Source organism: Nilaparvata lugens, chromosome 5, assembly GCF_014356525.2.
Source record: "Nilaparvata lugens isolate BPH chromosome 5, ASM1435652v1, whole genome shotgun sequence".
Classification (NCBI taxonomy): domain Eukaryota; kingdom Metazoa; phylum Arthropoda; class Insecta; order Hemiptera; family Delphacidae; genus Nilaparvata; species Nilaparvata lugens.
This window is the reverse complement of record NC_052508.1, coordinates 75,632,261-75,648,112: the sequence shown is the minus strand read 5'-3', so window position 1 is coordinate 75,648,112 and position 15,852 is coordinate 75,632,261. Positions and strand designations below refer to the sequence as shown.

Sequence of the window (15,852 nt, the reverse complement as noted above, 5' to 3'; positions counted from 1 at the left end):
AAAGTGACAAGCTTATTATCTATTCTCTTTTGGCATTCCCTTTCATTGATTGTGTGTCACTCTCTTCACGCACTGATCCTGTTTCTGTTGTCATACGGTAGAAAGAGATAGTGAAAGAGAAAGAGAGAGAAACCGCTCTCGGTCAAGGTCAAGGTCGATAACCTTCTGCCGGAAACCGAAGCAAAACATTGCAACGCTACGATGAGTACGGTGGCAGGTGGCAGGTCTTTCTTTCTCAAGATACTGTACTCTGTGCAAGTTCTTGCAAGATGTAGCCTATTGCATCAGGTGGTAGCTAATTGGTGCAAACACGCAAAAACCACAAAACACTGAGTGCTAACATTAATTTCTTATTGTACATATTATAGATATCGGGGACCGAGCTTCGCTCTGGAGTACAAAAGCATAAAAAATTGATTACGAAAGAAGAAATTACTAGTAGCTCTGTGAACAGTAGACCTCACGCAGTATTCTCATCCACAAGTACCTGATTGAAACTAAAAGAGACCTTTTGGAAATACAGCAATAGACTGGCTTCTCCACACATCTGTGTAATCACTTGTCAGCTGATTTATAATGAATAATTCTATAGTCTGATTTTCACTCTAATATTGGCGTATGAAGGAGGCTCCTTTTTCCTTTTATATTATCCTTGAAATGCAAAACTTCCAAAAACCTTATATACACGTCGACGCGCAATTGAAAAAGGAACATACCTGTCAAATTTCATGAAAATCTATTACCGCGTTTCGCCGTTAATGCGCAGCATATAAACATTTAAACATTAAGAGAAATGCCAAACCGTCGACTTGAATCTTAGACCTCACTTCGCTCGGTCAATAATAACATTCATAGTTCATAGTCTACAGAAATGTTCTATCTAACCACAGTAAATTATTGAGATTAATTCCCAGAGGAATGCAAAAATTTCCCTCTCAAAGGCCCAGTTGCACAAGAGTCGATTAAATTTTAATCCTGATTAGCTTCACGTGAACCAAATCAGAGAATACCATTTGAAAAAGATGGATCTACTGGAATTAATCAGGATTGAAAATAACCCGGCTTTTTTGCAACCGGCACTAAGTTCCTGATTGAATGATTACAAAAGTTCAACAGCTGAGTAATAATTATGACACAGTCCCACACACATGAACTCGCTCACTCACTTCCATCACTAACAGACGACGAAATAATTATTATCATCTGTTTTTCCAAGGATGAATAATAATTATCTTTTTAATGTCCTTCAGCGAGGTTTCCCAGGGATGAGACCTAGTGTAATCGAATCTTTATATTATAAACCTACTATGTTCTGAATTTCGTGAGAATCGTTGGAGCCGTTTTCGAGATCCGGTAAAATACAAACATATAAACATCTAACATCTAACATCTAAACATCTAAACATCTAAACATCTTAACATCTAAGCATCTAAACATCCAAACATCTAAACATCTTAACATCCAAACATCTAAACAGATGTTGCTCGTTTAATAGTATAGGGTATCAGGCGTTGTATTTATACAGCCTTTTCATCATTATTTATTGATTCTTACAGTAAAGCCACGTTTACACCAACAAAATGTTAATAGCTTACTCCTTATAGATTTTATTAGTTTGAACATAGCTTATCATGCACAAGATGAACATTATGTATTTGTCAAGTTCTGTTCAATCTAATAGAATCTATAAGGATTAATTTATCAACATTTAGTTAATAACTTTGGTTCAAACGCAGCTTTAGAATATCATTAAAATGATAGGGAGAGAAAAAATAAGGTGTAACCTTGTGCTATTCCTCTCCCAAATTCAGATAAGGTTATACATAGTCCGAAATAGATTAAGTCTTGTAGTTGTTCACTTCACAAAACTTTCAGTACCTGATTATTTTCACAAAGTAGATTTTCAATTAATTTAGATGCTACAAAACCAAACATAGATGAAATATTTCACATTATTATCACTAAAATGGGTAATATTCATATATTAAAGAAATAATTTTGTAGAACCCAAAAAACCTATATATTCTAAGTTTTTAAAATTATTATACCCATAAGTAAGTTTCATTATTTTCAAGCATAATTAAATCTGTACAGGCTAAATGGAATAGATATGAAATGCATGAACCTTGTTCAATGAGATAATTAAGATCAGCAGAGTAGATTGGACATGGTTAATGTAATTATAGCTACTTGAGAATACCTCAGATGCTACATTTTGCACCATTTAGAGTGATGAAAAAATCATACAAAAATGAAAATATATTTTATACAGCATGTTCATTGCAGAAAAATCAGTTGAATGCAAAAATTTGGATACAAATACATAAATTAAAAAATGCACTCACAAATTATCATTATCAATATATTACGGTATATATTTTACAATGACTATTATTTGTGAAATTTGTACCGTTGAGAGTGATGGAAAAAATTATACGAAAAAGAAAAATAGATTATAAATTTTATAAGAACGTTCATTGCAGAAACATCAGTGGGATGGAATGATTTGGATACAAATACATAGTTAAAAAATGCACTCACAAATTAGCATTATTAATATATGAATTTTACAATATTATTTGTGAAATTTGCACCGTTGAGAGTGATGGAAAAAATTTAACAAAAAAGAAAAATTAGATTATAAATTTTATACAGAATGTTCATTGCAGAAAACAGTTGAGTGGAATGATTTGGATACAAAATACATAATTAAAAAATGCACTCACAAATTAGCAGTATTAATAAATTTTACAATAATTATAATCTGTAAAATTGTAAGACGATTCCATAATCTACATTCCAGAAAATCTACTTACTTTTTTCAAGCTATTGTGGAAAATTGTGAGAAAAATTCAACTCTATCTGACACTTTTTTACTGGTTCCCAGTGAAACTCCACTCATAATGTGTTAAAGAAAAGTAAAGATGAATACAATAATTTTGAAAACTAATAAGACACACTTTTGGGGAGAAACATTGAAGGCAGAGTCACCGAAACACGAAAACAGGCAGACGCTTCAATCCGAATTTTCGTAGCTTGGAAAAAGTGAAAGGGAAACTGTCTCTGAAACTCGATAGTCGATATATTTACATCGAACGATATATCGATGTATGGTATTCTCTCTCATCGATACAAAAAATATCGGAGTTATGTCGATAGTAGTATCGACGTTTGAGGTCAGGTTTCCCAATTCCCGCGAGTTTTTAAACTCTGAATTTCTCAAGTAGGTCTACCAGAGAAAACTCCTATAATGTGGAGTAAAAAACTCCTCTTGTAATTCTGTGGTCTACCTTAGTTGTTAAACCAATCAATATATGTATAGTGAGGTCCACGTTATAATGGCAGTGGAGAAAGATAGGAGAACAACGTTGCCGATCCTCTGTCTTGTAATATTAACTGTTCATTCTCGTTTTAAAGAAGGTAATAAATTATATTTTATTGAGCAATTAATTATATTTTTCAATGATTTCATAATAAATTTCCATAATTAAGATTGAATATTTTCTTAATTAATTATATTCCTACATTGTTAAAAAACGATCTGGCAACAGAGCAAAGCGAGAAAGAGATAGCGCTATCCGCTTTTGCTAAATGATAGACAAGGATAGCAATACAATTGCTAATCAAACACTGCCATTATAACATGGATTTCACTATCCAACTTCATTTTGAAAACTGCACTTCAAATAGTTTTCGATTAGCAGATAATTTCTAAATTGAATCACAGCTTTTTTCTGTTTTTAATGTTGTCAAAAGATTCTATTTTCCTTTTTCATCTATCACTAATTTCTACATTCCTTGTCTTACCTACTACCATAGGTAAGGAAAGTATTTGCTTTCTAAAGAAGGTAGGTACCTCAACTCCAAGTTCTCTATACGTTTCAAGGTTCCCTAAGTTCAAAATCATTTTTTGTTTTTTATTACAGACTATTGGGAGGTCCGCGTTATAATGGCAGTGTCTAATTAGCAATTGTATTGCTATCCCTGTCTATCATTCAACAAAGAGGATAGCGCCAACTCTTTCTCGCTTTACAGTGATTTTTAACAATGTAGAAATATAATAAATTAACAAAATATTTCATCTTAATTATGAAAATTAATTACGGTATGAAATCATTAAAAAATATCATTCTAACACTGTCGAAATAAAATTAATTAAAAAAATATTTCACCTTTTCATTTTCATGAATTATTAAATCATTAAAAAATATAATTAATTTATTGCTTTGTAAAATATAATTGATTATTTTAAACGAGGATGAACAGTTAATATTACATCAATAAACTGGTACCTATCAGCTACCAGTATAGAAGGCATTGACTAGACAGAGGATCGGCAACGTTGTTCTCCTATATTTCTCCACTGCCATTATAACGTGGACCTCACTATAGTTGTTAAACCAATCATTGTACCTAGATATCCAACTTCATTGTGAGAACTGCACTTTCAAATATTCTCCAATTTTCAGATAATTTCTAAATTGAATCACAGCTTTTTTCTTTATTAATGATGTGAAAAGATTCTATTTTCCTTTTTTTTCTTTACTAATTTCTACTTTTCTCGCCTTACCTACTATCATAGGTAAGGAAAGTATTGCTTTCCGAAGAAGGTACCCCAATTCTAATGCTTCAAGGTATTGGTTTCAAGGTATTGATTGGTATACCGCAAACAATCTATCTCTCAATAAAAATAAAACCACTGACATCAATCTCAGTTTCAATAGAAATTCAAATGAGCCTTCCCTTAAATTTTTGGGTCTTCACTTAGACCAATGTTTGTGATGGAATGCTCACCTAGATTATATATCTGGCAGATTGGCCAAGGGCATGTACATGTTACGAAGACTCGGTGCAACTGTTAATTCATCTGTTCTACTCAATGTTTATTTTACACATCCAAAGTGTTTTAATGTATGGTATAACTCTTTGGGGGAACAGTGTGAAAGCCAAATCAATATTTATCCTCCAAAAAAAGGCAGTAAGAATAATTTCCAATATGCCATCTAAAACACACTGTAAGCCGCTTTTTGTCAACCTTCGGATATTAGCTGTACCATCATTATAATATGTCCTATATGTATTATGTTATGTGCATAGTAATTTGAATAGATATAAAAGAAACAGTACCTTCCACCACTTTAATACAAGAAACAGTCATAAACTGAGAGTTCAACAGTACTCACACACAAAATCACAAAACAGTGTATATTATATGTCAGTCAAGTTATACAATCATACTCCCGACCATCTAAAGCAGCTGCCACTCAATCAATTTAAGCGGGTTTTAAAAGAATTATTACTTGCTAAGTGCTTGTACACTATAGGTGAATATTTTGAGGTTGACTGGAGTTAGGTGTTACAACGTTGTAGCCTACATCCTAACATTTAGTATATTTTTTACTAATAGCTTTAAGTTTTGTTGTGAACCTTTCATTGTTTTATGTTGTCTGACAATGGTCCATGTATTATTGTAATATTTATGACCAATAAAATATTAATTTATTTATTTTATTTACCATGAGTCCAAAATCATATTTTTTATTACAGACCGGCAATTTATTCATTTGATGAACCAACAAAAATAGGCCTGCACCTTATTTAGAAAAGTAGAAACGGGCTAGGCCTATTGACTAGAACTTCTTTATATCTTTAGATAAAAGTTCCATCTTATAAAGTGTCCAAAACTTTTTATTTATTTATTTATTTATTAGAACAGTCACAAACACGATATTTGGAAAGAGAAACAGGCAATTGCCCAAAACTTCTTCAATTCCTTAATTTTTAACTTATTCATGTTATGACCAAATCTATATTCACACAAAAATGAAACACAAAAATGTACACAAAAATATTGCCAATAGAATTATATCAGGAAATGTAATATTAAGAATAAATTTTCAAATAAAATTAAAGCATGGCTTGGAGCCCAAACGGATGTTGATGTTCTAAGAATTAAATCACTTTTTGCTATTAGAAAAATGTCTAGCAGTCTGATATTTTACAATAAATGAATTAATCACTCACTGTGACAACAAGATCTTCCTTGGTTCCAAGAAGATGGCGGAACTGCCGAAAGATCTCATTGTCACTGTGAGTGATTAATTCATTTATTGCAAAATATCTGACAGCTAGTCGTTTTTTCCAATAGCAAAAAGTGATTTAATAATAAGCTGGTCGTGATGGAAAACAACATTGAAGAATCCTAAGAATTAACCCGGTTTGGAATTTTTTGTATTAAGTTACTGTTTATTTGGAGTCGAGATAATTATGTTGATTAGAAATTCATGAATCCAGTTGTTTCTCAGTTTATGTATTGTTTTTGTATGCTGCTTTATTTTTTATTAATTGTATGCTGTACAGGATCCACTCATGTAGGCCCATGGTTAATCATTCAAAATTATACAACTTACAGAAAAGTACCACAGGCTTATAAGCCCAAAACGGATCCAATTCTAATTTATACAATGAGTAAATCTATATTAATGTAAAATTTTTATGCTGTGTATAAGCATCTATTTCATGAAGCTTAACATAGCCATTTTTTACAATTAAACAATAAAATTAGATAAACAATAATGTTGTTGAATCATTAGTAATTAATAATATGGATATTCACCTATGAAATTCTCTGATATTACTCACTCGGCTATATAATATAAATTAATGCATTGTATCTGTACTGTCATACCTTCCAATAGACTTTGTTCAAGAGTGTACAATTTTTTGTTGTCTTGTTATATTAGATTTTTTGCTTTTTGCTGTTTATTAGGAATAGTAATTAAAGTTCAAAGGATGCTATAGAGGTCGTGCGCTAAAATGGCTATTAAAGTGATGAACTGAGTTCCAAAAAAATTAATCTATGTCTTAACAATTATTAATTATCAATTACAGTTAAATACATCACTGACAATGACCACATAACTTGTCAAAGTGGTCATTTATTAATTTCCAAAACTTGAAATGAATGTCAAAGTGAATTTGAAGAGAAATGGAAATAGAATTATTCTTTTATTCATATTATATAATCATTCTTGTAGATAACCTTTATTCATTCATTCTATATTCATTTATACAATAAGTACATTATCAAAATGATAGGGAGATAAAAGATAAGGTAACCTTGTGCTATTCATTAATCTAAATTGTGCTAAAAATTAATCTATGTCTTAACAATATTATTAATTATTATCAATTACAGTTAAATACATCACTGACAATGACCACATAACTTGTCAAAGTGGTCATTTAATTTCCAAAACTTGAAATGAATGTCAAAGTGAATTTGAAAAGAAATGGAAATAGAATTATTCTTTTATTCATATTATATAATCATTCTTGTAGATAACCTTTATTCATTCATTCTATATTCATTTATACAATAAGTACATTATCAAAATGATAGGGAGATAAAAATAAGGTAACCTTGTGCTATTCCTCTCTCAAATTTAGATAACACATAGTCCGAAATAGGTAAGTCTTGTTCACTTCACATAATTTCCACAAAGTAGTCTAAATTTTTAAATTTGGATGGTTCAAAACCAAAAAGAGAAGACAAATTTCGCATAATTATCACTTGAATAGGATGAAATATTCACATATTAAAGAAATAATTTTGAAGGACCATAAAAACAATCTTAATTCAAGTAGATGAATATTCCGATAATTTTATTACTCCGAAATAGGTTTGTAGTTGTTCACTTCACCTACTTCAGCATCTTATAGCATCTTTTCATCTTATACTGTTCATTAAAAGACTAATGGAAGCCATAAAAAAGTTTTCAATATAAATTATTCTACGCTATGGTACTATAATATGGATTATGATTGTAGGTTGATAACTTATAATTATTATTGTTGTAAGCCTAAGTATTTTGACAAAGCCACTTTCTCTTGTTTTTTCTGCTACCGTCGATCTACAAAATTGAGGTTGCTTGACAAGTTTTTCCCTTTGCCAATAGAGGATGGTCAGAAGTATCAAAATAGTATTGTCCTCTCGATCTGTGAAAATAATTTGAGACAATCAGGTATTAATGTCATAATTGTATCATGATTATAGTGTTTTATACTTGAAATAAATAAAATACTGTAATAAATATTATCCCATTTCTCTTCACGGTACCTAAAGGTGCGTACAGATATACGCGCCGCGAACATGAGCAATTCACTTTTAATCAACTGATGCCAAGCTTTCTATATCTGTACCTTACCGTTTCTGTAAAAATACTGATATAATCAGCTGTTTAAAAGTGAATTGCTCATGTTCGCGGCGCGTATATCTATACGCACCTTTATGTCTACATCATACAATATTATTTTCCATTTTATCTGGTATCTAGTTTTGTATGTATGTATAGTATACCGATATCTTCACTTCATGAGCACGAGTGTAAGCTGATTAATTTGTTACAGATGGAGATTTCTGAATAATGCAATATTATTAAAATGCGAATGAATTAACAATTATTATTGAGAGAAAATTCAAATTGAAATGCGGTAATTCACCCCAAAGACCTCCGCTACTGCAAATAATATTGATAACAGGGTAAACAGCTAGATGTAAATTCGATGAGCGCTACTATACGAAAATAATCATTTGTCTGCCCGGGGCTGTATTGTATTCCCGGGCTGACAAATAATTTTTGTGTAGTAACGATCATAGAATTTCCATCTAGCTGTTTACCCTGTTGTCAATATTTGCAGTAGCAGAAGTCTTCGGGGTGATTTACAGCATTTCAATTTGTATTTTCGTTTAATAATAATTATTAGTTTTGACAGTTAGACAGTTGAAAATGTAATTAAATATTTAATAAAAAATAGAACCAATTTTCCATGCACCAATAACGCATTAAATAGACATTACAGCTTGAGACCTACTTCAAATAAGTATTTGATATATAATACTAATATTGAAACAATTAGACAGCAACTTATTTATCTAAGTAGGCCTACTTTAATAATCAATAGAATTCCGGATCATCATCTCAACAATGCTAAAATTACAAAGAAAATGAAGCAGAAAATCATTAATTGGATAAAAAGCAATTATTTTTTCAATCTTTAAAATTATTGTAACCGTTATCTTAATTGTTATTTCACATCTTATCTTCCCTTCCCTCAGCCCTGCCTATCTACCTACCTTCTTTCACTTCCCTTCACACACCCTTATTCCCTTTCAGTTATACCTTACCTGCCTATTACATGGGAAACCATAGTTGGCAAGGTATTTTCCCTCTCTTTCTTCCAGTACACAATCATCATTTCAGCAATATTGTCTTTTAATAATGTCTGTTAATATCATTGTTACTGCTATTGTTTTGTTGTATATTGCATTTTCTCATTGTATTTTTGTGTGTTGTGAATAAATTAAATTGGAAATTATTACATTAAATTGTTATATTTATTCATTAGTAGCTCGCTCATTCCATGGCATAGACTGGCATAGAATTTCTAGGGATATTCATTGACAGATATTTGACTTGGGAAGCTCATATTAATTATATATCAAGCAAACTTTCAAGAGTGATTTATCTGATCAGACAACTGAAAAATCATGTTCCAGATAATTATTTGAGATCGATATATTTTGCTTTTTTTTCAGAGTATTGCAACATATGGCATACTGCTGTGGGGAAATAGTAGTCATGCAGAAAATATTTTATTATTGCAAAAGAAGGTGGTCAGGGTTTTAACTGATTCTCATAGACTAGCACACTGTAAGCCTCTTTTCGTCCAGCTTAGAATAATGACAATAGTGAATTTTTACATATATACTGTATCGTTGCATGTTAGAAAATACTCATCCAATTTAAAATTAAGGCATCAAACTCATAGCTATAACACAAGAAATTGTCATAGGATTGATATTCCCTATCATAGGTTATCCAAAACAGCCAAAAGTTATGATACATTTGGTATAAAAATTTGCAATAAATTACCTACAGATTTAATATCAGAGACAGAAAAGAAATTTAAGACGAGATTATTGAATTGGCTTGTGATAAATCCTTTTTATAATGTTGAAGAGTTCTTTGAGAGTGAAATAATTGTTGCTTAGAGTTAAGAGGTTTCTATTTGTATTTATATATTGTTCTGAAGGCTCAAGTTGTGCTGTAAGTAATATGTTTTGTACATTCAAATGAATATTATTAATGTATTTGAAAAATCCAATTGACTTACAGTTTACTTAGGTACTGTATTATTTTAAGACTCAGTAATGTAATTTTGTATGTACAGTTGCTGTAAAATTTGATTTTATCTTTTGTCTTACTATAATCAATATTTGACTTTGCCTATTGTTCTAAGAATTTAACGGCAATAAAATCATATTTATTTATTTATTTATTTTAATCCGTTGTTCAGGAGCACTGGGTCAACAAATCGATGACATGCTTCAAAATTTATTAAAATGATTATTTCAATTTTATGAAATAGAATTATAATATCCTTCGGAACTAATAAAATATTAGATTAAGAATATGCAAGTTATAATTTTTGTATTCTCAATCTATTTTTTTATTAATTTCAAAGGGTACTGTAATTCTATTCTATAAATAAAAGAAAGTAGCCCAGAATTCATACGACATTTTAAGAAGTTTGTATGAAGTTTTACGATTATATTTAAAAGTTTTGAATTTCTTTATCTCTACATCACAAATAGCCTACCTATGCTTTATAAAGTTGTAATACTGGAATGAGTGTAAAATCATTCAATATTTTCCATAAGTAATTTATAGTTTGTGTAAAATAAGTTGAGACTTGGCCCTCCATCCGACGAAACTACAAGGTTGCCAATTCGTGTAAAACTTTCTCAGATTTCCAATTCAACGTCAGAATTGTATGTAGAATATCATCCCTGATATCCTAGTAGTGCTAGAAAAGTTTCAGGGTTGAAGGATTAAAAGGAAATTTAACTTTTATTATAAATTTGGAAACATCGCGAAAATTTGTTGCTTGGATTATTCGAGGCGAGGTTGTCATTTTCACTACTCATAATCATGTGGCTTGCAATTGCTGAATTTCTCAATCGTTCTGTATTGTGTCTTTGTTGATCCAAGCCATTGATAGCATAAATGGTGGCACACGATTCAGCCGCTATTCTTGACTTTGAAACTCCTGAGAGGCAAAAATACGTTCTTCCAAGTACGCTTGACAATTGGAAAAGTAATTTCATTTATTTCTGAGAAACTTTTTCGCTTCCACCACCCACTTATCTTTTGAAACAAAAAATTTTTAGCATGTCGAAAATATCATGTTGTCTGCTTGAAACGTCTCGACATTGATGAACATAATCATTAATTCAAAAATAACTAAAGGTCGAATAAAAATTATCCAGACACCAATAGAAGGGTGACATTCTCCCCGTTAATTAGATATAAAATTATCATGCATTACGACGCCCCATGATTCTGAGAAAAGTGATATTCAGAAGAGAAACAAATTTTCGCGATGTTTCCAATTTTATCATAAAAATCAAATTTCCTTTTAATCATTCAAACCTGAAGCTTTCTTAGTACTACTAGGATATCGGGGATGATATTCTACATCCAATTCTCACGTTGAATTGGAAATTTGAGAAAGTTGCAATTTTACACGAATTGGCAACCTTGTAATATCGTCGGATGGAGAGAGCCAAGTCTCAACTTATTTTACACAAACTAGGTATAGTCTGCAGACGTCTTTTGAGTACCGTATTACAAATTGAATATTTCCACTTTCAAACAATAATTAAATTACGACATAGCAGACTGATTTTTATAAATAAAAGCTATTAGCTTCTACTCTCTCGGGTCTAGTGTCAGAAAGCGCTCCACAAAAATATGATGAGTAGAACATCATATTTGTGGAGCGCTTTCTGACACTAGACCCTTCCTCAACACTTGAATATTCTGATGAATAATTGAATATTCTGATGAATAATTGAATATTCTGATGAATAATTGAATATTCTGATGAATATTGAATATTCTGATGAATAATTGAATATTCTGATGAATAATGAATATTCTGATGATAATTGAATATTCTGATGAATAATTGAATATTCTGATGAATAATTGAATATTCTGATGAATAATTGAATATTCTGATGAATAATTGAATATTCTGATGAATAATTGAATATTCTGATGAATAATTGAATATTCTGATGAATAATCTGGTTTTCAACTCACGTCCTTAGCACATATTCTCCCAAGAGGACCCACTTTCCTTCTCCAGGTTCAATTTGCACATTTACGCAGCAATCCGTCATGTAGTCAATGAAAGATGCACATTTGAAACCGTAAAACCCAATGTCTGAATTGATTGACTCAGCAAATATCTCAACAGATCTCACATGATGACAGCTTGTATCTGTTTTAACAGAAAATATAATGATTTTTTTTAACATCTTTATTGCCCATAAAAACAAAATAAAAAAAACTTACAAAAGAAATATTCTAGATTAATATTATGCTATTTTACAAATAAATTAAAATTACATGGCACCACCCAGCAAGGGCAAAACCCTGACCGCTGAGTGTTTAGACACTCACCCTGACCTATCAGCTGTTTAGACAATATAAAAATTTATTTACTAATAATCAAAGCTACAAAAAATCGAAGTTCAACAATAAATTACTAGTAATTTAATATTTGACTGATGTCGAAGAGAAATTTTTGTATCACCCACTTATTTATCTGTTCCATCCTCTGTCTACCCCTATTAGAAAGAGATTCTGACAATGCATTTGGCATGATATTTATTATTTTTGGGCTAAGATACCCCAATTGTCTTCGCACTATTGTCAAATCTGAATAGTTAATATTATAAATGTTATGATATGTAACTCTCAGGTTATACATAGAAACGTTATTATTCACTGGAGATGGAGGGACGAGTTGTGCCAGAGAGTGGGCCATGCATGGGCGACTACGGCCAGAAATAGGCAATTATGGGCTAAAATAATAAAGAAATTATGATTGTAAATATATTTTGTAAACAGATTTTTATGATTGTAATTAATTAATCAAGGACTGTCAACCTCAAATACCTCGTTAAGAGAGGCTTTTGTTCATGTAATGAATGTAAATAAAGCTTTATTATTATTATTATTATTATTATTATTATTATTATTATTATTATTATTATTATTTTATTATTATTATTATTATTATTATATTATTATTATTATTATTATTATTATATTATTATTATTATTATTATTATTATTATTTTATTATTATTATTATATTATTATTATTATTATTATTATTATTATTATTATTATTATTATTATTATTATTATTATTATTATTATTAATCAAAGCTACAAAAAATCGAAGTTCAACAATAAATTACTAGTAATTATAATATTTGACTGATGTCGAAGAAAAATTTTTGTATCACCCACTTATTTATCTGTTCCATCCTCTGTCTACCCCTATTAGAAAGAGATTCTGACAATGCATTTGGCATGATATTTATTATTTTTGGGCTGAGATACCCCAATTGTCTTCGCACTATTGTCAAATCTGAATAGTTAATATTATAAATGTTATGATATGTAACTCTCAGGTTATACATAGAAACGTTATTATTCACTGGAGATGGAGGGACGAGTTGTGCCAGAGAGTGGGCCATGCATGGGCGACTACGGCCGGAAATAGGCAATTATGGGCTAAAATAATAAAGAAATTATGATTGTAAATATATTTTGTAAACATATTTTTATGATTGTAATTAATTAATCAAGGACTCTCAACCTCAAATACCTCGTTAAGAGAGGCTTTTGTTCATGTAATGAATGTAAATAAAGCTTTATTATTATTATTATATTATTATTATTAATCAAAGCTACAAAAAATCGAAGTTCAACAATAAATTACTAGTAATTATAATATTTGACTGATGTCGAAGAAAAATTTTTGTATCATCCACTTATTTATCTGTTCCATCCTCTGTCTACCCCTATTAGAAAGAGATTCTGACAATGCATTTGGCATGATATTTATTATTTTTGGGCTAAGATACCCCAATTGTCTTCGCACTATTGTCAAATCTGAATAGTTAATATTATAAATGTTATGAGATGTAACTCTCAGGTTATACATAGAAACGTTATTATTCACTGTAAATTCATCCTTCCTCATCCATGCATAGTAGAGAAGTTTCTTTATATAAATTTGACGTACTGTCATCACTTTAAATTCGGCAAATGTTTCACTACTAGAAAAAGCCATTGGCTTATTAAGAATTGCTTTTATTATCATTTTTTGAAATGTAGAAATTTTATTCATGAAAACATCATACGCTCCTCCCCATACCACTAACCCATATTGCAGCACCGATTGAACATAGGCAAAGTAAAGGACCCTAAGTAATTTAATGTCTAATATTTTACGGACTTTATAAAAGATAAAGATTATTTCAATTTATTTCATTGGGCGAGTAATCATTCTATCATCCTCATCTATTATTCTCTTATTATTGATTTTTTTCAATAATTATTCTCTTTGATTCATACAATGAGTACATCATAAAAATGATAGGGAGAGAAGAAATAGGTAAACTTGTGCTATTCCTCTCCCAAATTTAGATAACAGATGAAAATTACTGAGATGTTGCAATTATTCAAATGCTAATGTCATAATTATCATTATTAAACGAGAATCCAAATAAATTAAATGCTGCAATTCACCCCGAAGACTTCTGCTACTGCAAATATTGACAACAGGTTAAACAGCCAGATGGAAATTCGATGAGCGCTACTATTCAAAAATTATTTGTCAGCCCGGGCTGAACAGTAGCATAGAGAAACGATAGCATAAGTAGATATCCCATGGTATAGGGCGTTTATGTCGCAACTTTTACTGTTATCCCAAGCCGATAGTTCACGTAGTTCTTTCCCATGCAGCTGTGTGACGCTGGTAGTCTCTCAAATTGTGCTGTTCATACACTCTCACCCCAACAAAACAGTAAAAATTGACAATAATCGACAGTAATCGGCTTGAGATAACAGTAAAAGTTGCGACATAAATTCCCTATACCATGGGATATCTACTTACGCTATTGTTTCTCTATGATAGTAGCGCTCATCGAATTTCCATCTGGCTGCTGTTTACCCTGTTGTCAATATTTGCAGTAGCAGAAGTCTTCGGGGTGGATTGCAGCATTTAATTTGGATTTTCGTGTAATAATAATAAATTTAGATAAGGTTACACATAGTTCAAAATAAGTTGAGTCTTGTAGTTGTTCACTTCACAAAATTTTCAATCCTTAATTATTTTCACAATAGATTTTAAAATAGATTTTATGTAGATTTTTAAATTTAGATGCTTCAAAACCAAACATAGAAAAAATATTTCATAGTATATTTTGTCCCAACTGGTCCTAATAAATTGTCAATAATAATATAATTTTTAGAAATATTTCATAGTAGGCCTAGGTGCTTCAAGCAACACCAAATTCCATCCAATGGCTTGACGCACTGAATTTAACTGTGTGAATTCTACTTTATTGTAAAGAAAATGATGTGATGTGCTCTACCTCATACGATATATTATTATATAGTAGGCCTATATATAGGTAGTATATTTTGCTCTAACTGGTCCTAATAAATTTTCAATACCAATCTTTTTTCTAGTTTATCTCATCATATTTTGTCTTAAACTGAGTATTGAAACAGTATTTATGTACTCCACATCAGGATTGCCGAATTTTTAATTTGATGCTAAGAAAATCATGATACTAATCTTATACATCCCACTCATTTTTATGTAGTATGAGAAATTATTATAATGAATAACAACAATCAATCTGAATATCTAAATAAAAGCTAGAGCTGAGGACTTCTCATTAAAATATTCTAATT

The 15,852-nt window shown here is 30.4% G+C and overlaps 1 protein-coding gene across 1 annotated transcript in view; it reads right to left on the bottom strand.

Annotated features, from left to right (window-relative positions):
- Positions 1-7,639: 7,639 nt before the first annotated feature.
- LOC111057670 overlaps positions 7,640-15,852 on the bottom strand; it is a 61,479-nt gene continuing 53,266 nt past the window's right edge. The window contains exons 11-12 of the mRNA XM_039429613.1: positions 12,172-12,352; positions 7,640-7,999 (exon numbers count right to left, since the gene is read on the bottom strand). Coding sequence (XP_039285547.1) covers positions 7,915-7,999; positions 12,172-12,352 — 266 coding nt within the window. The 3' untranslated portion in view covers positions 7,640-7,914. The remainder of the gene's footprint in view (positions 8,000-12,171; positions 12,353-15,852) is intronic.